This window comes from Schistocerca gregaria, chromosome 2 (genome assembly GCF_023897955.1).
Source record: "Schistocerca gregaria isolate iqSchGreg1 chromosome 2, iqSchGreg1.2, whole genome shotgun sequence".
Classification (NCBI taxonomy): domain Eukaryota; kingdom Metazoa; phylum Arthropoda; class Insecta; order Orthoptera; family Acrididae; genus Schistocerca; species Schistocerca gregaria.
The window spans coordinates 302,668,678-302,695,108 of NC_064921.1; the positions used below are offsets into that span (position 1 = coordinate 302,668,678).

General features: G+C 38.3%; 2 protein-coding genes across 2 annotated transcripts in view; one reads left to right on the plus strand and one right to left on the minus strand.

The window, feature by feature from the left end:
• Positions 1-23,076, minus strand: part of LOC126336928 (S-adenosylmethionine mitochondrial carrier protein homolog) — a 64,325-nt gene extending 41,249 nt beyond the window's left edge. Inside the window, exons 1-2 of the mRNA XM_050001098.1 lie at positions 22,938-23,076; positions 19,640-19,796 (exon numbers count right to left, since the gene is read on the minus strand). Of these exons, the coding sequence (XP_049857055.1) occupies positions 19,640-19,796; positions 22,938-22,967 (187 nt within the window). The 5' untranslated portion in view covers positions 22,968-23,076. The remainder of the gene's footprint in view (positions 1-19,639; positions 19,797-22,937) is intronic.
• Positions 23,077-23,096: 20 nt separating this feature from the next.
• The window catches only part of LOC126336927 (DNA-directed RNA polymerase I subunit RPA2), a 200,177-nt gene continuing 196,842 nt past the window's right edge, over positions 23,097-26,431 (plus strand). Inside the window, exon 1 of the mRNA XM_050001097.1 lies at positions 23,097-23,368. Within this exon, the coding sequence (XP_049857054.1) occupies positions 23,279-23,368 (90 nt within the window). The 5' untranslated portion in view covers positions 23,097-23,278. The remainder of the gene's footprint in view (positions 23,369-26,431) is intronic.

Genomic DNA, 26,431 nt, shown 5'->3' on the forward strand with positions numbered 1-26,431 from the left:
ATATATATATATATATATATATATATATATATATATATATATATAACCTGTCTACGGGCGCTTTCCCGCTTGGTAAGTCTTGCAATCTTTGTTTTTAATATATTTTTCCCATGTGGAAGTTTCTTCAAGCAGTCTGCTTGTGTCTGTGTATGTGCGGATGGATATGTGTGCGTGTGCGAGTGCGAGTGCGAGTATACACCTGTCCTTTTTCCCTCCTAAGGTAAGTCTTTCCGCTCCCGGGATTGGAATGACTCCTTACGCTCTCCCGTACAACCCACATCCTTTCGTCTTTCCCTTTCCTTCCCTCTTTCCTGAAGAAGCAACCGTCGGTTGCGAAAGCTAGATATTTTGTATATATTAAAAACAAAGATTCCAAGACTTACCAAGCGGATGGATATGTGTGTGTGTGCGAGTGTACACCTGTCCTTTTTTCCCCCTAAGGGAAGTCTTCCTGCTCCCGGGATTGGAATGACTCCTTACCCTCTCCCTTAAAACCCTTATCCTTTCGTCTTTCCCTCTCCTTCCCTCTTTCCTGAAGAAGCAACCACCGGTTGCGAAAGCTAGAAATTCTGTATGTGTGTTTGTGTGTTTTATTTATTGTGCCTATCTACTGCCACTTTCCCGCTTGGTAAGTCTTGGAATCTTTGTTTTTAATATATATATATATATATATATATATATATATATATATATATATATAAAACAGAAAGAAACTTCCACATGGGAAAAATATATTAAAAACAAAGATTCCAAGACTTACCAAGCGGGAAAGCGCCGGCAGACAGGCACATGAACAAAACACACAAACACACACACAGAATTACAAGCTTTCGCAACTGGCAGTTGCTTCGTCAGGAAATCCTCCCCACTCCACCAAGAGTGTCTTTCCGCCGTCCACCTAACCTTCGTAACCTCTTGGTTCATCCCTATGAAATCCCCAAACCACCTCCCCTACCCTCTGGCTCCTACCCTTGCAACCGCCCCCGGTGCAAAACCTGTCCTATGCACCCTCCCACCACCACCTACTCCAGTCCTGTAACCCGGAAGGTGTACACGATCAAAGGGAGAGCCACATGTGAAAGCACCCACGTGATTTACCAACTGACCTGCCTGCACTGTGATGCTTTCTATGTGGGAATGACCAGCAACAAACTGTCCATTCGCATGAATGGACACAGGCAGACAGTGTTTGTTGGTAATGAGGATCACCCTGTGGCTAAACATGCCTTGATGCACGGCCAGCACATCTTGGCACAGTGTTACACCGTCCGAGTTATCTGGATACTTCCCACCAACACCAACCTATCCGAACTCCGGAGATGGGAACTCGCCCTTCAGTATATCCTCTCTTCTCGATATCCGCCAGGCCTCAACCTCCGCTAATTTCAAGTTGCCGCCGCTCATACCTCACCTGTCTTTCAACAACTTCTTTGCCTCTGTACTTCCGCCTCGAATGACATCTCTGCCCTTAACTCTTTGCCTTTAAATATGTCTGCTTGTGTCTGTGTATGTGCGGATGGATATGTGTGTGTGTGTGCGAGTGTACACCTGTCCTTTTTCTCTCCCTTAAAACCCACATCCTTTCATTTTTCCCTCTCCTTCCCTCTTTCCTGACGAAGCAACTGCCAGTTGCGAAAGCTTGTAATTCTGTGTGTGTGTTTGTGTGTTTTGTTCATGTGCCTGTCTGCCGGCGCTTTCCCGCTTGGTAAGTCTTGGAATCTTTGTTTTTAATATATATATATATATATATATATATATATATATATATATATATATATATATGTCTTTGCACAAACAACAACCGAGGAATCTTTCAATGCTTTTTCTAGTACATTCATGTCCCTATTTAAGATGTGTTTCCCAAAAAAGCTCACAAAGATCAATGTCATGCCTAGGAACACAAGCCAGTGGATAACACCTACTATTAGAGCATCTAGTCAAACACTAAAACATATCAGTCAACTCAAAAAAGATAACAAACATGAACACTTCACATATTATGTTAAGACATACAAGAAAATTTACAGGAAGGTGATCAAAAAGCCAAGACAGTGCACAATGACAGTGTAATTGCTGGGTCAGCAAACAAATCGAAAGCTATATGGAATGTAGTAAAAAAAGAAATAGGCTCAAGCAAAAATGTTAGAAATCCAGATGACTTTGTTTTAAAACATGATCAAGGTGTCAGAAATCTTACTTTAGCAAATTACATTAATGACTACTTCATAAATAGTGCAATCAATCTCAGTAAAAATTGTTCTAAGATTAGTAGAACATAAATCCCAGAAGAACAAAGTGTTAATTCATTATTGCTACCTCCCACGAACAAATTGGAAGTTAATCGAATAATAAAAACAATGAAGAATAAAATGTCCTCAGGGATTGACGAGATACCTTGCTCAGTCATGATGAGATGTGCTAGTGTCATATCAGACACACTCTCACACATCATAAACATATCATTTTCAGAAGGTGTCTTTCCACAATGATTAAAAATTGCAAAAGTAAAACCATTGTATAAAAAGGGCAATATACATGAAGTGGGAAACCTATAGACCAATAGCTTTATTATCGGTATTTTCAAAAGTAATAGAGACAATCATGAAAAACAGAATTACAAATTATCTCGAGAAATTCAATTTATTGTCTGTAAACCAACACGGCTTTCGCAAAGGAATGAGTACAGAGTCAGCCATCATCCAATTCATTGAAAATATTGTAACGGGGCTAGATAAGAACAACAGTACAACAGGAATTAATTTGGACCTCTCAAAGGCATTTGATACTGTCCAACATGATATCCTGCTAGACAAATTAGAATATGTCGGTATACGAGGACTAGCTAAAAAGTGGTTTCAGTCATATCTCCATAATAGGAAACAGGTAGTAGAAATTGCAACAACAAACAGTAAAAACCAAAGTATTGTTTACAGATCGGATATTCAGACTGTGCCAGTTGGGGTACCGCAGGGGAGTGTTCTAGGACCTCTCCTATTTCTTCTTTACATAAATGATATCAAGATTCCACTAAATGGTACTCATATAACCCTGTTTGCGGATGACACAAACATTGTAGTAACTGACATAAACCGGGTATTGCCAACATCTGCAACCAGAGTTACAGAATATTTGCAAAATTGGTTTGAAGTGAACAAATTAACCATAAATATCTCTAAAACGAATTATATCCATTACAGGAAAGCAAAGTCACACTCTGATCTAGATCTCAGAATACAAAATAAAGAAATTGTGAGAGTTGCTACCACAAAATTCTTAGGTGTACATATAGACGAAAATTTAGACTGGAAATCCCATATCCTATATCTCTTGCATAAGTTAAGCTCTGCTTGCTTTGCTTTACGTGTTATTGGCTTTGTATGTAGTAGGGAATGTAGCAGAACTGTTTACTTTGCTTATATACATTCTGCTATTACCTATGGCCTCGCCTTCTGGAGTCATAGTAAGGAAAATCTCAAAACCATCTTCACTCTACAAAAACGAGCTGTTAGAATAATTACCAACAGTTCAAGGCTAACTCCTTCAAAGCAATTATTTAAACAGCTAAATATTCTACCCCTATCGTGCCTCTATATACAGAAAAGTATAATTAATGTAAGAAGAAATATTAACAATTTCCAATCCAACTCGGATCTACATACTTCCAACACAAGAAAGTGCAATGACATTCATATAAAAAGAGTTAACAAGGCTTTGGCGCAGAAACAAACAAACATACAAGGAAGCAGATTATGTAACAAACTACTGATAAAGATAAAAGAAATAAAAAAAAATTGTCTTCATTTAAAGAAGCAGTATTCAAATTTTTAATGACCAACTGCTATTACAGTGTAAAAGAATACCTGGAATAGCTTCATACTAAACAATTATATTTATGTACTCTGTGCCAATAGTAATTTTTATGTGACTGTTGCCATGATCTAAATAAATAATATGTACAAAAGTGCTATAATTATATGTGTTATATCTAAATATCAACTGTGTATTCTATGTAAAAAGTCTTTCTCATACATCAATGTAAAAAATCAAAGTTGTATGTGCTATTTCAATGTGGTCTGATGTTATGTAGTCTACTATGCACATCTGTATTTTGTATAGTATTGTTCACCCTATATGTTTATATATATAAATAAAATAGAAAGAAACTTCCACATGGGAAAAATATATTAAAAACAAAGATTCCAAGACTTACCAAGTGGGAAAGCGCCGGCAGAGAGGCACAATGAACAAAACACACAAACACACACACAGAATTTCTAGCTTTCGCAACCGATGGTTGCTTCTTCAGGAAGGAGAGGGAAAGACGAAAGGAAGTGGGTTTTAAGGAAGAGGGTAAGGAGTCAAGGAATCATTCCAATCCGGGGAGCAGAAAGACTTCCCTTAGGGGGAAAAAAAGGACAGGTGTACACTCGCACGCACACACACACACACACACACACACACACACACACACACACACACACATATCCATCCGCACATACACAGACACAAGCAGACATGTCTGTCTGTCCTGAAGAAGCAACCATCGGTTGCGAAAGCTAGTAATTCAGTGTGTGTGTTTGTGTGTTTTGTTCATGTGCCTGTCTGCCGGCGGTTTCCCGCTTGGTAAGTCTTGGAATCTTTGTTTTTATTATATTTTTCCCATGTGGAAGTTTCTTTCTATTTTATTTATATTTATATATATATATATATATATATTGACGAAATCCATGCAATGTGCTTTGTCTCTGGATGAATAAACTACTACTACTACACACACAAAATTTCGGGCTTTCGCAACTGGCGGTTGCTTCGTCAGGAAAGAGGGAAGGAGAAGGAAAGATGAAAGGATGTGGGTTTTCAGGGAGAGGGTGTGTTTTTTTATTGTGCCTGTCAACCGGCGCTTTTCCGCTTGGTAAGTCTTGGAATCTTTGTTTTTAATATATTTTTCCCATGTGGAAGTTTCTTTCAAACATGTCTGAAAGAACAGACACCATTTCTGTGTTTGATATCAAGGCTCGACACAGAATATGTTCAGAAAGGAGAAATTCCGATCTCTGCTGCATTTGGGCATCCATAAAAGACTTCACTGGCAACAAATGAAAATTCATACACAAGCCAGGATTCAAACCCAGGTCTCTTGCTTACTAGGCAGCTGCATAAACCGCATAAACCATCTATGTTACCTTGGCACAGTGGTTAGAAATGTCTGAAAGGAACAGCCACCACTCATGTAGAAAAAAGGGAAGACTGCTGTACTACGCACAAAGTGCACTGTAACCCCTCCAGATCTGCATCTGCCTTCTGAGAACAAGTAATGCACTTCTCGCAACATTTTGTGTGACGCCATACCACTGATTGCAGATTAGCAACAGCCAGTTTAACAAATTACTGTCCCATGCGTATACTCCCACTAACATCACAATGCAAACAGCTGTGTTTGGAATTGAGCTATGACCAGAAAGCATCAACTGCGTAAGAACAACATTCCACTGTGTTCAGCAATGGACTTCCCTGGGTAACCAGTGCTGGCGAATATGGTGACAGAAGATAGTGGTCCAATTTTTCCATAGTTTTGGAGAGGCACAGCAATGGTGCTCCTAGTATCATGCTGTGGGGAGCCATCAGTTATCACTTAGTCACAGCTGCTAGTGACTGATTGGAACCCTGACAGCAAAACAGTATGTTGCAGACACCCTGCATCCTCATGAGTGACCTTTCATGGTGATGTTGTGGTAGTCACATGGCCAACAAGTTCTGTCCTTGATAGAACTTGTGTGGGACCAGCTCGGATGTCAACTCCATCCTAGTGCCAGTGTCCAGAATATCAAGGACCAATTAGCACCCACACTATAGGACATGTAACATTATCCTGATAAGTGGATTCATACTGCCAAGTTATTTGTAAATCTGACTTGATTTTTTAAAACAATGAAAAACCCAGGTTGGAATATGAACAGTATTATGAAAAGGATGGATTGTTACTCACTATTAAGATGACACGTGGTGCTGCAGACAGGCACAACAAAAAGACTGTTACACACTTAGCTTTTGGCCAATACCTTCTTCAGAGAAGAAAAGAAAACACACACACTTTCACACAAGCACACACACCTCACACGTAAGTGACCGCTCTCTCCACCCACTGGGGTGGGTGTGTCAAATGCTAAAAGAAAAGGTCAATATTGAGCTTTAAATAGATATAAACTGTGGCCAGAAGGGATAAGAGTTCCTATGCACAGAGTTTATTTAATTTAATTTATTTATCAATAAATTTTTTTACACATCTACTTGGGAAGCAAGCATGATGACTGGGTGCCAGGGGCATGGTGCTACCTACGCAATTTAAGGTTCACTGTATATCTTACATTTGCTGTCATAGAGAATAACACTTTTGTAAATTGCTCTTGCACTGTTGTTCTAACTATAAAATCGATTTTTCTGATCATTGGATAACCTGAAAATGGTGCAGAGTACTAAAACTAGTAGCCAGATGGCAAAATTAATAAACTGTGACTATCGACTAAAATATATACTTTTTCAATATTCTATTGGTCATTTTTCCTCTGACAATATGTTGGGAATATGTGAGAAATTTGTTGTAATTAGCTAGAAATTATATTCGTATATCTGTACCCATGAGTAAGACACCTATGGCTACTGAAGGAGAAACTGGGTCAATGTCTGAAACTGTTGCCAGTCACTGGCGGAAATGTCCAAGCATGTATAGGTTTAGTAATTGGGACATTTTTTAACCCTTCAGAAGAAAATTGGAGAAATTAGTATTGTAGGTGAAAGCTAAGAAAAGTTTTGCTGTTGCTCAATTCAAGCTGCATTCTCCAAGAATTTATTCAGATAGTTACTTTGGAAATATAACCAACCTTGGCATATAAGTTCCCTGCAATATTTAAAAGGAATGCAGTAATACTGTTGTCGCCTCAGCTTCAGGCAGACATTTGTAACCCGTCAAGTGCTATGCAGGCTAGCTACCAATGTAATTCCATAACTGGGCTCTGCAGTGGTGTTGGAGAAGCAGCAAGTGTCCTGGTGTCAGTGGTTCACTGTGTTGCTAAAAGGTGTTATAAAAAGTATAAATGGTCCTGTTTCAGCTGGTAGCAGCATTCCTTTGGTGTTGTACATTTATCCAGCACAGTCTCTGCCCCAGTCATCACTTAAATGTACAGCTGAGATAATCCAGCCCCATCAAGCAGCATCACCATCTAGGCAGACACCATATAGCCCTGAAGGTCATTGACTTCAAACTAGATCTGCCTAGGTGAGGCCAATCAGTGGACGCCACTGCTTGACACTCCAGTCAGTCTTTGAGGATCTTTGGTTTGACAAGGGGCCTCCACATTTCCTGCCAGCATCACGGAGTGCTGATGGTACTTGACCAACATGTGGCTTCACCTTACATCACCAAGCTGACAAGGCCGCTTGCATCAACAAGAGTGCTGCCAGCTCTCAGCATACTGCTGGGGTTGTCATCCACTGCCTATAAGCCATGACTGGCATGTGGGTTGCTACAGTCAAAGTATTATACATCAATTAATAAAGAAGAGGACACTGTGGTACTGGAGAGTCCACACCACAACTTCCCACACATGTGACTCTGCAGTCAGAACTGGCCAGTCCGTAACATTGATTTTGGAAGAACCAGTACCTTCAAGCGACGATCTACATCACCACGTCAGTGTGGTGATTGGAAATGAGCTGTTCTGCGTGAGGTAGGATTGAGCACCAATTTCTAATTGCCTAGACTGGAGGACTGGATGGAAAGTTCAGGTGTCTAAATGGGACTCAGTCAGTAACTTAACTAGTTTTGGAGGACACAACAAGGAAACAGATGTTAGTTTGCAGCTAGTTAAGTGTATGCAGTATAACTTTTTGGGGCACAGTGTTCTATGTAGCCAGACATCTCTGGTGACTTATTGTAAGTGTAGAATGTCTAGAAATTACACCAGAGAATATACGGAATGTCCACGGATAACACTCAGATGTAAGAATTTGGTGTGCTCAATGGCAGGAAATATGATTGTTATGTTGGTGTTGGTTCTGTTCCTACTGAATTTCTCCCTGTTACTGTGCACAAAGGCTATGGAACGAATTAACCAGAGGTGGCTGCTCCAGAGGCATTTCAAACTTTATTGAATTAGATGGTGCAGAAGCAACTAGACAATATGAAACTGCACAAGCAATTAACTGGACTGAAAGAGCACTAGTATCACTATCCTAGTCTCTCCTTTGTCAGCTAAGGTGACAGAGGACATGTTAGCATTTGTAGACAACCTGTTAACAACCACAAAGCTAGGATGTTGGTCACAAGAACAACCTTTATGTATATCCAAATTATGTTTGATGTGGGGTGCTAAGACATACACTATTTATCACTAGGAGTTATGGAATGTATGGACTTTTGAAATTCCGATGGTGGGCTCCACGCATAAATACAAAGGAAAAAATACCAGAAGACAGAGTGGCAGGAGCTAATGATGTGACAGAGAGCAAAGTTGCCTAAACACTGTGCTGCAAATGGGTGATGTTGACAATTCCTTACACTCCCAAGGAAAAAACTAAGGAAAAAATTGTACTTGTTACATACTTTTGTACCAGTTTGTAAAGATGACCTTGTCAGTTAATGTAAACTTACAGCTTCCTGTTCATACCGTATCATCCACACTGCATATATAGGACACTTTCAGGATACAATGGAAGCTTTACCACCATTATTGGCATTGGTCCAAAAAATAGGCAGGGAGTAAGAAGGGTAAGTGACATGGCAGATTGAGCAAACTGCTCTCATGCAATCAGTGTGTACTTTGCCATATGCACTAATATCTAGAGATATGATGATGTAGAGAGGAGAGGTGTTTGATTGCAGTTTCCTTGCACTACGCAACATTGCCTATGGAAACGGCTGCACATCTGCAGCCACAGAAGGTGGATGCCTGCAGATGTGACAGCTACAAAGTGGAGTCCTGTTCACCTGGAAGAAATACATTGATTACTATAACAGTTAATTGGTGAGCTGACTAGCTACTTTAAGGCTGGATACAATAAAGTATTGTACAAGCATAATTAGACTTGTTACACATACAGTTGGCTGGCAAGACTTCTGTGCGACCTCGCTGATAATACTGGCAATGCTTAAATAGAAGTAGTAACATTACAGGAAGCTTTGCATCTTGCAGTCTGAGGCAACTAACTTCAAATATATTTCTTTTGGGACATTTTCTGGGAGAACTACACCAGGCTCAGGCTGAACTACCAACAATACTGAACCTAATTGAGTCTCCAGTGGAAAATAGACTGTTGTTGTATTATCATCTTGCAACAGCGGAGGTTAATGCCAACCATACCTGAATGATGTAGCAGTGCAATTACCTGTAGGAGGCAGTCACAGCAGATTTAGAAATGCTTTGTGATACACTTGTATCAATGAAGTGGGTGACTTTAGAAAAGGAGATTCTGTTAGTTATGGTGGACAGGATGACTCACATGTTGATGGCAGTAGTCGAGCTGTACTGATGACAACAGGTTAAGGTATACCCCTCCTTGGTGATCCAGTCTGTCAATGGGACAAGCAAATTGGAATAGCTCATCAAGTGAACAGATGTGGATGGATATCCTGATATTCACTAGCCCATATTTCACAAATTAGGACCTCATTGTGTGTACTTAGTGTATGACTCAGTCGTAGCTATCACCAGCTGTCATGAGCAGGGACACTCAAGGGGGAGAGAACATCTGGAATTACAGAACGGTGGAATACTGAAAAATGGTACTCAATGTGAGGTCTTGGGATTGACTTTTTGGCTACCAGTGACAATAACAAGGACTACAGCTCTGAACCTACATATCCTCTGCTGCATCTGCCCAATAATCCTTTCAAAATTTTGCAAGTGAAAAGCACATATAAGAATGTTACCCCCAATCCTGCCAAACTTAATTTCCTTTATGAGCTGTTAGCAGCACAGATTGGGTGCATTTAGCATTCCACAATAATGCAGTGGGTACCAGTTTTGAGTCATGGTAATGGCAATTTTGACCTTGAAAACGTTTTTAATCTTCTCATTGTTAGTGCAGCCTACATTCATTATTGGCAAAGAGCAATACACCCACCTGATCTCCTAGTCCTTTACTTACCAAACCACTGTGTCGACCAGAGAGTTAAATCAAACTGTAGGGACATTGTAGGTGTACCAGTCCTTGTACGCCGTGTGACGAAGTGCATTGGGAAGAAAAACAGAAAATGCATGAAGTGTGAATAATGGTGTCAGAAAGATTGCACCACAAGTGCAGGTGAAAAACTATAGACACAGCAATATTGTGTTATTTTAGTAATTCACAGTTTCAGAAGCAGCCCAGAATTCAAAGGGAAAAATTCTCACAAGTGTAGAGAAGCTTCAGGCAGGCTTTCACAATCAGCTGCTTGTTTTGTGGGCCAGCCACTGACATAATTCTGTAGCTGGACATCACAACAGCGATGACACGACACCCTGCAATGTGGTTTGCTGCCCTCAGTGGCTTATTGTGTTGCCACATCGAGTAACACAACACAGTTAAGTACATGATGAGAGCTTACCACTTGTCACAATGCACCTGGCCAGAGGAAGTATAAATGCTCCCCATTCAGCCAGTAACTCAATTTCTTCAGCATTGTGCATTCAACTGACACAGTCTGCGTGCCTGTCATCGGTCAAACATAGAGTTCATGAAGAATTACTTTGACGGTGTGCAGAAATGCATTCTCGTTCTCAGTACTAGGCACGTCCAACACTCTGTCCTGAAGGGGTGGATGCCTCAGTTGCCTACCGCCTACACAGCTGTGATCCTTATCCATTACAAATTAAGTGTTCTCTGCCCGCCTCTTGTAAACTCTGAGGCAGTGGTGTGTGCACACCAGTTGCACTGCAACATTTTTCAAATGATTTTAAAGGAGATAACCCATAAAATAAATGATTCTCACATATCTCATAACCTCATTGGTCAGCTTCATTTCAAACCACCTGTCATTTTGCTATCAGTCATAATTTATTTGCTATTTCTATATTTAGTAACGTAATGTGCTAAAATTGAGTAATTTGCAATGAAAAATTCGGGTCACTATAAATTCGCACTTGGTGCATGTTAGATCACATGTTTCTGCGTACAATATAGTGCTAACACATTGAATATTTCTTTGAATTTGAGATAAGGTCTATAGCTGTCCTGAATCTCAGGGAAATGGATTGTTTGTGGTTTACTCATTTCTGATTGTCTGTACACACAAGAATGGAAGTGAAATATCCATACTGTCCTTCAGATCTCGTAAATGGTTTGCAATACTGAGATGAATTTTTAGCAAATGACAGCATGCAAAGCAGAGAGTATTTTGCCACACATCTAACACGTGTGACTTTCTTACCTGCTGTGATATATGAGGGACTACAATTTTTTCAATGAAATGATGTAATTCTTCGAAGGGCTGTCAACAGCTGTTGAAATGAGCATTAGTATGGATTTTGTAACACCACAAATGAAAGAATCACTCCTTCATTTTTATACCAAGATGAGTTTTTCATAAGTTATTGACCTTCATTTGTCCTATTGTCCTAAATTTTCTGATTAATACTAGACTGTTTCAGTATTCTGTCACAAATGGAGCTGCATTAGCATGTTTGTGAGATGAAATTGTGACTATAAAACTCTGGGAAAAGAAGCTTAATTTCAACAAGAGAAAAAAGAAAAGGTATACAAGACAGGTGAAAATGAATCATTCTATCTGATCCAGTTTCAGCATAATCCTGTACCGATGGAGTTTTTAATAATAAATGGTTGACTTGTTGGACTATTTGTTGTACTAGCATCATCTGTTAATAGGTCCTTTGCAGATTCGCTTGCTGTTTACTTACAAGTTCTACGCAGTAGGCATTTGTGCAAAGGCTTACACCGTAGAACTACAGTTCTCCTACCATTACTGTTGTCCCCTCCCCTATCATGTCTTCTCACAGCTAGTGGCCAAGTAATATTGCATGCACTCTACAATTAAGCTACTCCAGCCACACTGAGCAACATCACAAAATATTTGAAGCCACTGATGTATGGGCTGCCATCTACCCCTAATGCCTCTGGGTTTAGAACTGGATCTGCCAAGGTAAGGACACGTGGCTTAACCTTTCATAACCAAACTGACAAGGCAACTTAGGTTAGCTAAGTCACTACCTGCCACCACTGTCACAGCATACTGCTGGGGATGACACCCACTACCTGCCAGCCATGACAAGTACCAGCGCTGCTACAGGTGAAGTACTGTATGGAAGACAGATAGTGGAAAAAACAAGGGAATACACCAAATATTTGTTGATTTTAAAGCAGCAGACAATGTTTCATTACTCATTAATTACTTCGTAATTTTTTTATAGAGTGAAACAGGTGATGTGTATTATGGTGTAATGTATAAAGGAAATATTCACCAAGGAAACTAATACATTACGAGTCAGAATTTCTGGCCAATGCTTACCTTTAGGAGACAAAGAATGTGGTACTGCCAACAGACAGTACAATAGTGACACACTGGCTAGCATCCACAACTAACAGTTTTTTCCCTGTGGAGGAGAGAGTGATGGGCTGCAGAGGGTTCAAAAGTAAAATCAGCAGGATGAGAGTGACCCACGTGTAGGTTGTCACTTTTACTTTTATATGTGTCTATTGGCAGTTCTATGTGTTTTGCCTCCTGAAGATAAGTTATGGGCATGAATCTTATGTCATAATGTATGGTGAATTGTATAATTTATGGGTTATCCCATGTGAAATCAACTAACACAAAAATAAATTTGAATCTTGCTGATTTAGAGTTTTGTACTTTTTTGTCATTTTATTCTGCCTATAAAAATAACATTAAGTCCAAAATTAAAGATTTTTTAGGCATTTTCTTTTGGGTTATTAATTTTCAAAGTTCCCAAAATTTTACAATTTTTTTTCACCTTAAAATGGCTATATCTCAGAAAGTATTTGACTTACAGACCTGAAATATGTACCAATTTATTCAAATTATTACAAGGTTTAAAAATATATGCCACTTTACTATATTCATAAAAAAGTTAATATTTCTAAAGCATTTTTTTAAATTCTTAAAATTTCAAAATTGGAATTTTGTTCTTTTCAAAAACTATGTTACTTGTACACTATTTGTTAATACGGATGCCAAATTTCATGATGGGGTCCCACTGAGAACATATTAAAATGAATTTTATTTTACTGTGATTTACTTTTCCAACTACATCAAAATTTTTCAGGCAGTTCATAAAATGTAATTTAAAATGAAATTATTGTGTCCTAACTAAGCAGGCTTCAGTTTATGATTTTAACAATGTAGTAAGCAACAGAATACAACAACCCAAATAAGGTAAGGTGTATTATGTTTTTTTATTTAACATAATTTTTAATTCAGTTTTTTACCTTTGTAACACAATGAAAAATAAATACAACCTGAGGAAACAAAATTAACAAAGCACTGGGGGGAAAAGGGGTGGCAGTTGCTGGACTGCAGTACATGTGATGCAGAAGACAGGCACATCTATAGCAGCCATTCTAAAATGGTAGTAGTGCTATTTTACACAGAATGGAATACATTTTGGTACAGTTAGTGGACTCCAGCACTTATAATCACTGTACTACATTACTAGGTTGTAAAATGATATTTTAAAAAAAAGTGTTGTACTTTTTACTCTTTATATCTAATGTTTTAATATAATTAACAATTTTACATTTTTATGTCTATTACAGGTTTTATCTTTTTGATGCGTGTGCTTTATCTTTCATCTACTTCTTAAGAATAAAAGAAACTTTGGCTAAAAAGTAGTCAAAATTTTGTTATTGTAATCCCTTAAAGAGAAAACTCACACTGGGTGAATAAGGATCTTGGAAATGTAACTTCTTGGATGATTGATCTGAACTTGGGTATTTAAGAAGGAATGAAAATCTGCACTTCATGTAGATTGAAACTATCTACAGAAAGAAAACCTCAGCTGCTGTTAATAGAAAGCAATGAATCTTATGGAAAGATGCAACTGACTTGTAGCACATCTGTTGACTCTGAGTTTGTGGATGTTGGAGGCAACCTGCATTTGTTGAACACATTTGACTTCAATAGGAGAATTCCCAGTAGTAAAACAGAAATTTATCAGCTCAAAGAAATATTGCAAAGATAAAGCCAAAAAAATCACATGTTAAATAGGTAAAACTTTCTTTCACGGAGAAAATGGTGATAATCATAAAATATGGGGTTTTGATGATCCACAAAATGGGAATGATTGACCAGTTTAAAGACAAATTTGACACTTCCAACAAAAGCGAAATTTTTTTTATGCTGATTTCACTACAAAGAAGAAGAAAGAAAGTAAAGGATGCAATCTCTAATCCTGATCCTAAGCCTGGACAATCCTTGTCTGCCAAAAGTGTTCTGCTGGTGAAAGAGTTTTACTGTAATGATTGAATTGAATTGAATTGATATTAGTAGTCAAATGCCTGGCAAAAAGGATTAAATTTCTTTGCGAAAAGACAGTGATGGCAAGCTCAAAAAAGATTAATTTTAGGAAACCTACGAGTAATGTACAAACTTTTCAAACCAAATTACACACAAGACCAAGTTGAATACTCAAAGTTTGCTGAATTAAGGCCAAAAATTTGGAGTAAGTGCAACGCACACTGTTTGCATTTGTACAGTTCATCAAAATGTGAAACTAATGACAGCTGGCGCAAACTTGTGCAAGGTTCCATACCAGAATATGAATGCTCACTTCCCACATACAGACACTGGCAGGTTGAAAATTATGTGCAACCCACCAAATACTTAGTGCTTCACAAATGAATGTGAGTACTGCCTTGATGGAAACACTTATAAAGATGCCTTAATTTCTGCTCTTCAAGATTAAAGGATTGAAAACATATCCTACAAACAGCAGATAACTGTTAATTGCTGCTTGTTTAAGACTGTAACTAAATCAACAGAGGAAATTGTGCAAGATTCCTGTACACAACAAATATGGCTAAAATGACATTTGTTGCAAAACAGCAACCTGCTTTTTTCTGAAAATAAAACTTCACTAATGCAGAATGAAGCTACTGTTGTAACTGATTTTGCCAAAAATTATTCTTTTGTGCTTCAAGATGAAACCCAAGGATTCCACTGGAATAATTCCATGGTCACAGTGCTTCCATGCATTTTATTTTATTATGAGATAAAAAATCAAAATAATGAACAAAATATCCTCACCTACAAAAGGTTGGTTTGTATATCAAACTGTTTGACTCGCACGACAGTATGTGTACATGTGTTCCAAAAAAGCTTATAGAGTTTATAAGGCTTGATTTTCTTCCTAATTCGAAAAAAAATCACTAATTTCAGTAATTGTTTAGCAACGCAATATAAGAATCGAAAAAAAACTTGACTAAGTTACATCACTGTGCTGAAGATTTTGTAGGAACTGAGGCAGAATGGCATTTTTATCATAATTCACAAGGAAACGGGGTGTGCAATGGTTTGGCAGCATAGTAAAAAGGCTTGCAGGTAAATGTAGTCTGCAAAATCCTGTCAGTAATGAAATATTAACTCCATTCCAATTGCTTGAGTGGAGTAAGGCAAACATCCCATGAGTCACTTTTTTCTGCGTGTCAAACGATAAGCAAGCAGCAGAAGAAAAGATACTGGCAAAAAGATTTTATGAAGCCACAGCAGTCACCGGGGCTCAGAAATATCATACATTTATACCTTTGAACAAAGACAAGGTTAAGACTTTGATGCTCATAAAATTCAAGTTGGTCCTGATGGAGATGACATGTCTTTTGAACTGTTTACACGATTTGTTGCTAGTGCTTATAATAACAGATGGTGGATGGGTTGTGTGCTGCCGCAATATGAAAAAGCTAAGAAGACTAGATGAATTGACTGTTCCAAATAACTTCACTTTGTAAATTACACCCTACAACTACCACTGGAAGAAGCACAGACTATCAGATCAAGATATATGAAAAACCTCACAGATTATGTTACAAAAGATTGTGTTGTTAAACCAATAATCTGTCACTATTGTTTCAGAGCACTAAGTAATGTCATATAAAAGAAGAATGCAGTATATAATCTTAGAGTCTAACAAGACTGTAACTTGCTGTATCCTACTAATAGTGCATGCGAGGGAGAGTGTGTCAACTGAAGTGTTGCCGTGCAGGTGTACTTCGCCAATTGTATCAGGGTGGGCTGGCCACTAGAGGCCAACTGTAGGAAGGATGCACACTGGTGACTACCATCTATATATGCACGGAGCTGTGCTGAGTCATCCTCACTATGTTCTTTTAGTTTGTACTGCTCACATCAATTGTTCTGTGTATTGCTTCTGTTGCACCTTCTGTATGATTCTTTGGTCTTACTACGTGTGGAGTCACAAGAGGCTTATTTCAGCTATTGTTCAGAGGTTTATGAATAAGGCCATATTTACTTTACTTGGATTGGTTTTGTGTATTACTTGGTTACTACACAACTGGAAACCACACTTATAGACTGCACATGCGGAAACTATCTAATCCTCATTGCCAGTCACATAGAAACCAACTAATAAATGAAACTGATCCAAGCAACACAAATATGGTTTTATTCATAAACCTCTGAACAATAATGGAAAAAACCCTCATGACTCCACACATAACAGGCCAAAAGAATCACACAGAAGGTTCATCATAAGCGACACATAGAACAACTGATATGAGTGCCACAAACTAAAAGAATGTAGTGAGGGTAAGCTGGCACTGCTCCACTCATATATTGGTGCAAGTCACAAGTAGACGGTGTAGTGGAAACTGCTGTGTGCATGCTTCCTCCAGGTAGCCTCTTGTGGCTGGCCCATGGGCTGAAACAGTTGGCAGTTGATTTAAGTACACATGCATGACGACACTAAACTTGGCGCACTTGCATTCACACACACTTAGTAGCAGGATACAGCATAACTGGATCATTATTACGTTTTTCTTAGCCAATAAAATTTTTCTGGGTTTGTGACCACATTGTCAACGTGCAAAACTACCGACTTTCAGTCACTGTAAGAAGTGACCTCTTTCAGTTTTTGTTTACTGCTGAATGAGAAAACTTTGTTTCTTATATATACCTGCATACATGGCAGTTACGTAATTCCGATAGGCTGTTAAGGATGAAAGGGAGGAATGTTAGAAGTTCTTTATTGGTATTTTTATTATTTCTTTTCATTGGTGGAGGCTCAACATTTCGATTCGTGTTTGCATTAACTCTTGGGATGGGTGTGAATCGGCGAATGGAAAAACCAGGCGGCAGTTACAAGTGGCATTGCTTTCCTGCTTTCTAATGCTGGCTGAGGTGTGCCAGTACTCTATATCCCTGTGGCTGCTGTGGTCTCCTGCATGCCTGTGTGTATTGCTTCGCGTGGGCTGTCGTCTCGTAATGCTGTCAGATGTTGTAAGGTGGTACCCATCTTTTCTGTTCATATTGGTGGGTCACTTGGCTATTTCTATTGCCTCTCTAATCTTCCTCCTGAAAGTAAGAGGCTGTTTTGCCAGCATGTGAGCTGAACCAAAATCAATATGTTTGCCGCACTCATCCTGGTGTTCTGATGCTGCTGACTTGGTGTGTTGACTTAGTGGGATATATCTTTCCTAATCAGATTCGATAACAGTGATATCTGCGAGTGTATAAGAAACAGTTTTCTCATTCAGCAGTAAACAAAAACACCCTGAAGGAGGTCACTTGCAACTGTGATGGAAACATCAGTAGTTTTAAATACTGACACTGTAGTCACATAATCAGAAAAATTTTATTCACTGTAACAATCGCCGCAGAAGCCTACGTTTATAAATGCTTTTCTTGTTGAAGATGAATAGAAAACTTTTCATGAAAGGGCATGTAAACAACTCATTGATAAATAGTAACAGCTACACCAATGTTTAGTTACTAATATTAATTAATACAGATATATCTGTAAAAGGCAGGTACAGTTAAGTAAATTATTTGGAGTCTTTCTTGAGCATGCAGTGTTACGTTGTGTGTTCATATATTTTCTTAATTAGCCTGAGAAGGCCAACACTGACTTTACATTCTAATAATATAATATATTATCGCTAAATGATAAATAACAATTATTTTACAACCTTATATGATTTTTGCCATTTAAGGTTTCCATTACAACTTTGTAATAAGTAACGGAAGTTGGGCTTACCAGCAAAATAAAATTTATTTTAATATATTCCCATTGGAATACCATCACAAAATTTGGCACACACATTTACAAATAGTTTATAAGTAACATAAATTTTTTCAAAAGAAAAAATAAATTCTGATTTCAAAATTCTATGAATTAAAAAAAATTGTTTTGAAAATTCAGATTTTTTATGAATGTAGTAAAGTAGCATATAATTTTAAACCTTATAAGAAATTGAATAAAATGGTACAAATTTTAGGTCTGTAAGTCATGTCGTTTTTGAGAAACAGCCATTTTAAGGATCCAAAAGGCAACAAAAATTGCAGAACTTTGGAAACGTCAAAAATTAATAAATTAAAAATGAATGGTTCAAAACATTATAACTTGACATGATTCATCGGAACAACTCCTACTATGATATACCAAAAATTATCCAAATCTGCAATGTAAAGAACTAGACCATTGGCTGATTTCACAGAGACCACTGAGTGAGATGGTGCAGTGGTTAGCACACTGCACTCACATTCTGGCAGATGACGGTCCAAACCCGTGTCTGGCCATTCTGGTTTCGATTTCGAGTGATTTCCTTAAATTGCTTCAGGCAAATGCCAGGACGGTTCCTTTGAAAGGACATGGCCTACTTTCTTCTGCATCCTTCCCTAATCCAATGGGACTGATGACCTCATTGTTTGGTCCTGTACCCCAAATTACACCCCCCCCCCCCCCCCTTCCATATAGGAATGACCCTCATATGAAAAGAATAGCTTAGTAACAGAGCTTGAGCTTTACTATTTCTGGTATTATCCTGTTTCCACTCCAGTGGTTATGATTTATGAACATTTGTTATTGTCAATTTGGTACTTTGTCTTCACTATGTCAACTTTACTTAAAAGTAGGATGTTATTAATGCCATCTGTATGAAGAGCATGTAAAGCCTGTTATTTTTGCCTTTGTTCTCAAGCTGTTTATACACTGTGTTATGTTGTGCTTTGTGTGAATATTAGTCTTCTTAGAGAGACCAAACTGGAGCAGCAGTACCATTATCTAGTGCTTAGTGTGTTCATGGAAAAGTATATGATGTCCATTTAGAGCTTATCTGGCGAATTCTTTTTTTCAATTCATGCTTTCATTATGATTTACAAGATGGAATTTTGGTTGCAGCTCAAGTAGACCACACTTTGCGCATTCCTCGATGCCCTGCTGTTTTATGGATAAATCCAAACTATCCTTTCTTGCAGTTTAAAACTCTAAGTGTGCATTAAATACTTAAAACTGACTTGCAGTAATAAATGGAAGGATAGTGTATGATTCACACTATACTCTGCTATCACTGCATGCATCTTGTGCGAAGGGAAGAGTAGATCACAAAAAGTTACTCGATATTACAAATAGTTTACAATTATAAGAATGCTGGTACCACAGTTCATGTCCATTGCTCTCACCTGTTGGTGCGGAACCAATCATTGTTGGTCCCAAACCTTTATACACATGACGAAACCCACCACTTCTCCAAAATCCATTAGCACTCTGAAGTCTTGTCTTCAGAGTATCGAGGGGAAATAATGTTATATCTACAGTTAATCCAGCCAAGCCACCTGCCTGAAAATATATCATTTCCATTAGCCAAATAAATTCTATTTGTGTGTAACAAAAATAGGTCAGCAACTACAGCGATGGTGAACACATGAAAATGTTGCTTTATCATGTTTTCATATATTGAACTCTTCCCTCTTTTATCTTCATTCATACAACAAACTGCTACTTAAAGTCTTGTTTTTATAATATTATATGCCATGTGTACAACATAAGAGCTACCCTATGATTAGGTGGTGGTGGTGGTTAGTGTTTAACGTCCCGTCGACAACGAGGTCATTAGAGACGGAGTGTAAGCTCAGGATAGGGAAGGGTTGGGAAGGAAATCGGGCGTGCCCTTTCAGAGGAACCATCCCGGCATTTGCCTGAAATGATTCAGGGAAATCACAGAAAACCTAAATCAGGATAGCTGGAGACGGGATTGGACCTATGATTAGGAGCTCTCTTCTGTAAAATAAATTTTCAAATATCTTCAAAAAAACTTATAATAATCATATCAGCTTAGTCATTTACTCTATTATTTCAATGAAATGAAATGATAGAGTGGCGCTGGTGGCTGAGAGACCCTGTCTGGCGAAGTTCGACCACCGAGTTGCAAGTCATACTTCAGGTGAAGCCACACTGGGCGACTTGCATGTTGATGATGATGATGATGATGATGACAACATAGCACCCAGTCCATGAGTGGAGAAAAGCTCCAATCTATCCAGGAAATGAACCTGAGCGCACTACATGGTAGGCAAACATGTTACCACTTAGCTAAGCAGGTATTGTTCTAATAATGAGCTGCTTATTGCTATTAAAATTTTTGTTGCGATATAGAAGGATAAAAACTGCAATACCCTTATAAGACAGGCTTTTACCCCTCCCTTGTATTGTCACAACTGGCTACTCAACTGCTTGTCTCATTCCTTTTAGAACCATAATAAAATAAACATGTAATGGGTGGCTGCGTCAGTTCTGGATAAAATCTCGAGCTTTCAATGATTACCTCCATCGTCATCGTCAGGAGCTGACTATGACGATGAAGGTAATCGTTGAAAACTCGAGATTTTATCCAGAACTGACGTGGCAAGAATACTGAGAATATTTTACATATAAATGCCAAAGCAAAAAAACTTTGTTCCCATGTAATGGGTGGAATACTGAAACTTCACTATTAATCCAGCTGATAATTAGTTTTTGATTACCTGACAAAAAGAAAAAAAATGCAAGTAAACTGCAGGCCAGACTGCTTATGAGATTCCTATACGACATATCAAGTCATATATTCGACCAAAAACATTGCACGTGTATAAATACAAAACAACTTTTTGGATAATGTGACAATATCTACAGAAATTCATTGTCAGTATCAACAGTTATTCAGAGCAGTAGTTTCTGAACCATGAGGGGAGGGGGGAGGGAGGCAGGAGGGAGGGAGGGAGGGGGGGAATTACAGCATATTTGGAAGTATATCATGCACTTTGGTCTTCAACTCTAACTTCTATGCTACTCTTGAGTGTGAATCTTATAAAAGTGTTTCCTTCGGCCATCTAATATGCATATGTATGGCTATATGCCCTGACCATCTCCATTTAATTTTCTTTACAGTCTTACTGCTTAAATTTTGAATAACATTTATCAGCAATGGTAGCCAATGACCTCTGGCATAATGAGCGACCCACATTCTGCCAATGGTCTTGTTAAAGAGGGCGGACAGAATTTCTGGATATCCTTTTGCCCTTGAAGTGGAAACCTGTCTGTAACATCTGAAGAATTAGTGATGATGGAAACAACTGCATTAAAGAGACATGGTGTGTCTTCACAAGAAACATAGCATGTAATTGAAAAAGTGCCATTACCACCTCTCCATAGGCAAAAAAATGCCAGTTTAATCCATAATTCAGATCTCTGGGATGGGGGTGCCACGTGGGACATGATGAAACTGTAACATACTATGAGTCAGAAATCTAGGTTTGGTAAGAATACAGGAAAATCAGAATATGAAAATGCAAAGGCACAGATATAGCAGGAGCCAATGAAGTGACGTGAAAAGAAGATAAGCGTTTCTAGTCAGATCAGTACAGGTAATATCATGAGCAGCAGAAATTGACACGCTACAACAGAGTAAGATTCATTATGAATAAGAGGGGAGGGCAAAGAGTGAATTGCTCTGAATAGTTCAGTGATTGGATTACTCTTGCCAGAAGCTGAGAACATGTTCCAGGAACACAGCATTCTATGATTCAAGTTAAATATAGACTGAGAGAAAACTAGAAAATGACAGAATCAAAGACTTGAAATGACATGTTACAAAATGATTAAAACTATGCTGATTTTTAAGAAATGAGTTAGTTCTCTACCGAATGGGCAAGGAAAAAAAAAAAAAAAATACATAGAAAACATTTACTAGAAGAACAGGATTACTGAACATGTGTTAAGGCGTCATGAATAAGTTCCATGGCAGATTAGATTAGATAATATCAATTACTGACACAGATCGTAAAAACTGTAGGGGAAGGCATAGACTGAAATACATCCAATAAATAATTTTTGGCGTTTGGTGTGTTCCTCTGGAATGGAATCTGCATTGCTCTCCCTTGAACGCTAGTCCTGTTAGTTAACAGTGCCGTACTGCTATGATGTGTCTGCAGTTTTAATCAATAAAGAATTTTAATTGTGGGTAAAACGTATTTATGTTTGTCATGAATCTCGCACTGAGCACGAACGCGCATATTGGTTATATTGACCCTACAGTGCCTGTACAACGTTACATTACATAGCCGTCATAATTTGGAGGAACATCTACAAGGGCGGGCAATGAAGCTGTAGTTGCACCGTTCACATTGAATTTCTTTTTCTTTTTTTTTCGATTGCCATCTACCACTAGCGAAAGGAAATACGATAAATTAAGATCCCTCTCCTGAATAGTATGTACATAAAATGTTTTACAGGAAATTGGAGATGGTTTGGCAGTTGTACACTCGCTGCTTCATGTTTATTAATTTGTACTGTAGGTAACTTTGATTTCGAACACGAATGAGAGTTTTTATTTTACATTTACAGTAGTACACACAATGTTCTTCATCGAAAGCAAGCCGGTTACTTTCTGCCAACATGTTCATCACAAAACATTTTTTACCCTAAGGAAACTTTTAGACTTACAATTAATGAAATTATAAGAGGTTGTTCCATTTCGAGATTTGGTACTGTACCACAGTATGGGGCTGTAATTTAATCGTTTGATTTCACGTTCCTCTTCTTTCTCATTTTATATCACGAGGTTGCTACTTTACGAGTTTACGTTTTATTTCTACTTACGAATAGCTTTGGATTGCCAAAGAGCTAATTCGCGGAAAATAAAACAATAACATGCGGCGCGCAATGTTTGATGCGGGTTTGCTCATGTGGGCTGGAAGCGTGTTTATTGTTTACCTGTCGTAGTAGAGAGAGTTGACTAAGGAAATTCGTTCGTAGACCCCGATACAAACTCATGATAAGAAATCATGGCCGTACCTTCTTTAAACAGCGTCACACAGCCAACTCTGAAGAATCTAACGTCAGGTTTCGGAGAACTACCCGAAAAGCAAAATGAGGTATGCAGTGGTCGGATTTCATAAACAGCTGTTGCTTAAAAAATACATTTTTATTCAAGTGTGCTGTACTCCATGAAATGATCGCTGGTTTTGTGATTCACAATTATTTAATAATGTAAACTATAGGTCTCAATACATATTGCTGAATGTTTGGTTTTTGTCGCTGAGTGGTAGACTATTCAGTATATGCAGAGGGTGAACAACATAGGTCATGTCAATCTCTCAATATGCATTCTTTACTGCCTATGTTCGTTCACTGAGCCATTATTCATTATAACTCTTGTAAATTTGTTGTTTATGTTAAACACTGTTACAGCCCTAATTAGAAATACTGGGTGTGTCATTGCACAAAACTTTTCTGTTTTGAGATGCTGAATGGGCAGCAAACATCCCTGTGTTCCACTTGTCAATAAGATGTGTTTTAGTTGGAATTTTACAGTAACTTCTTCCTTCTCCACTGTGGTGGAATAATTGTAGGACTCAGATGATAGCATTATTGTCTCACCGAGCTTCATGTTCTGGATAATAGGTATTGTACTAAACTACATTAAGACTGCCATATAAGAAAATAGCTTAACATTGACACAGGCACTTATTGCATTTGCAAAACAGACAAGCATCAACAAAATCTAAAGAAACGACACATAAAGGGCCTACGATCAGCTTCCACTATGTAATACAGAAAGAAAAGTGGAGACAAAAAAAGTCTCCAAATCATGACAAGGAACAATTTCATCAAATTGGAAGGACTGAGATGCAGCTAGATATACTGTTCAGAAACATTCTGAGCCTGTGTATCAGCAAAAGCTGTGGGCTTCAATTTAGATGGATAATGGAATGAAACTAAACAGAATTGCAGTACTCTGAAATAAAAACAAATCAGTAACATCGATAAAGGCAATTGTCTCAAAAGTGCACGTGTGGGTGAAATCAAAATCTGCCGCGAGATAACTTTCAGTGTAGTATTGCACCACCCCTTGCATTGTAAGGTGCATTGATGTTTTGTGCATACTGTTAACAAGATAGTTGAAACAAAGGCTACTCAAGCTTGTCTCACTTTTCAATGGCACCTCCACCGGAAGTTGCCCATTGTGTGTGTTGGGTTCCTGCGATGACACATTGCACATTTCATCTGATTCACAAGCATGCACAGCATGTATTGAAGACTATTCCATTGGGTTGATTCTTCTTTCCTGAAGGAAGGTTTTGACAAGAGAGCGAGGTGTGCTCATGCATTGTTCTCTAGAAAAATAAATCCATCACCAAAATAAGTTCGTGGATTCTGTCCTGACACTGCGTTTTCGTTAAATGACCCTTGGTAGCTGTGACAGGTGCCAAACACCCATAAATGTTACTGGTACTGCCTCAAAATGTGACTGTCCCACCTTCTAGATGAACACATGAAAGTGCATGCCAAAGTTGTGTGTTGTGCACATGGCCACCTCCTCACTCTTATGTCAGTCATCAGGCATTGGCCAATCCTGTCTTTGTTGACCAAGAGAATCATACGCCATTGATACAGTTTCCAGTATAGGTGTTACCTTTCCTAGCTCTTCCTGTCTGCGCAACTACTGAAACATACATCCACTTTAACTTGTTTGCATACTCCATCCTGTGTCTTCTTATAGAGTATCTCCCCCCACCACCCCCTTCTCTTTCTTCACATTATGAAATGTGAGCAATTCCTTGATGCTTCAGGATGTGTCCTACCAACTGATTCTTTCTTTTAATTCAAGCTTTGCCATTAATTTATTTTACACTCCATTTGATTCCGTAGCTTTTCCTTAGGTACTCGATCTATCCGTCTAGTTGCATTCTTTTACAGCACCAAATTTCAATACCTTATTTATTTTCTTGTCGCAGCTGTTTATTGCCCATATTTTAGGTACAGAGGAATGTTTGATAAGAGTGTCAGCTGCAATCAGTGACACAGGAAGCAGCCACCAAATGTCGTAAACAATGTGATGTCTGTCACCACAACCAGGAGATTTTAATATCACATTTGCAAACTACCAACCAGACTGACACATTTTAACCAAACCTAGACTTTGGGCAAAGCTACAGATCAGTCTGTACCCGCAACCAGATTTATTTGGATTCACACACGTAGAATTCGCCAACTCACAACCAAACTATAATCTTCCAACCTAACATACACCTTGGGCTAAGCTACAGATCAATCTGTCACCACAACTAGTTTTTTTATGCTTTCATATGCATTGGATTCGCCAGCTAACAAAAAAATTGAATTTATGCACCAAGAAGTGACATCACAGCAGCCATACATTACTTCACTGGCCAAAGCCAATGACTTGTATCGGACATTGCTCTTGATCCCATATTTCACTCAAGACTCTATCGATTCTTGTGCAGCTGCTCTTCCGATTCCTTTATCCTCTGACACAGTCACAATGTTAGTAGCTAATCCAAAAGCTTTTAGGTCTTCTCCCTGAACTTTATTTCCATTTTCAAATTTCTGATTGGTTTCCTGTATTGCTTATTCATCGTATGGACTGAATAATATTGGTGGAGGATAGCCCTACAATGTTGCCTCACTCCCTTTTGATTGCTATCTCTCTTTCATGTCCATAGACTCCTACAACTGCAGTCAGGTTTCTGTGGATAACATTTTATCCCTGTTCCCTTCAAAATTTTGTAAATTGTATTGTAATCAGCATTGTTAAAAGCTTTCTCTAGGTCTACAAATGCTATAAATATGGTTTGCATTTCTGTAACCTATATTCTAATTTAAGTCATAGGACCAGATTTGCCTCGCATGTTCCTACATTTCTCTGACAACAAAAATGATTTTCTTTGAGAACAGCATCTACCAGTCTTTTCATTTTTCTGTAAGTAATTGGTGATAGCACTTTGCAACCGTGACTTATTAAAGTGATGTTTCACAGTTTTTGCACCTGTCAGCACTTGCCGTCTTTAGAATCGGAATTATTAGACACTTCTTGGAGTTGAAGGTATTTCACCTGTCTTGTATATCTCTGCCGTTGTATGTTCACTCAAGAATCTCACTAAATCAGAGGTAATGTTGTCTATTCCTGGTTCCTT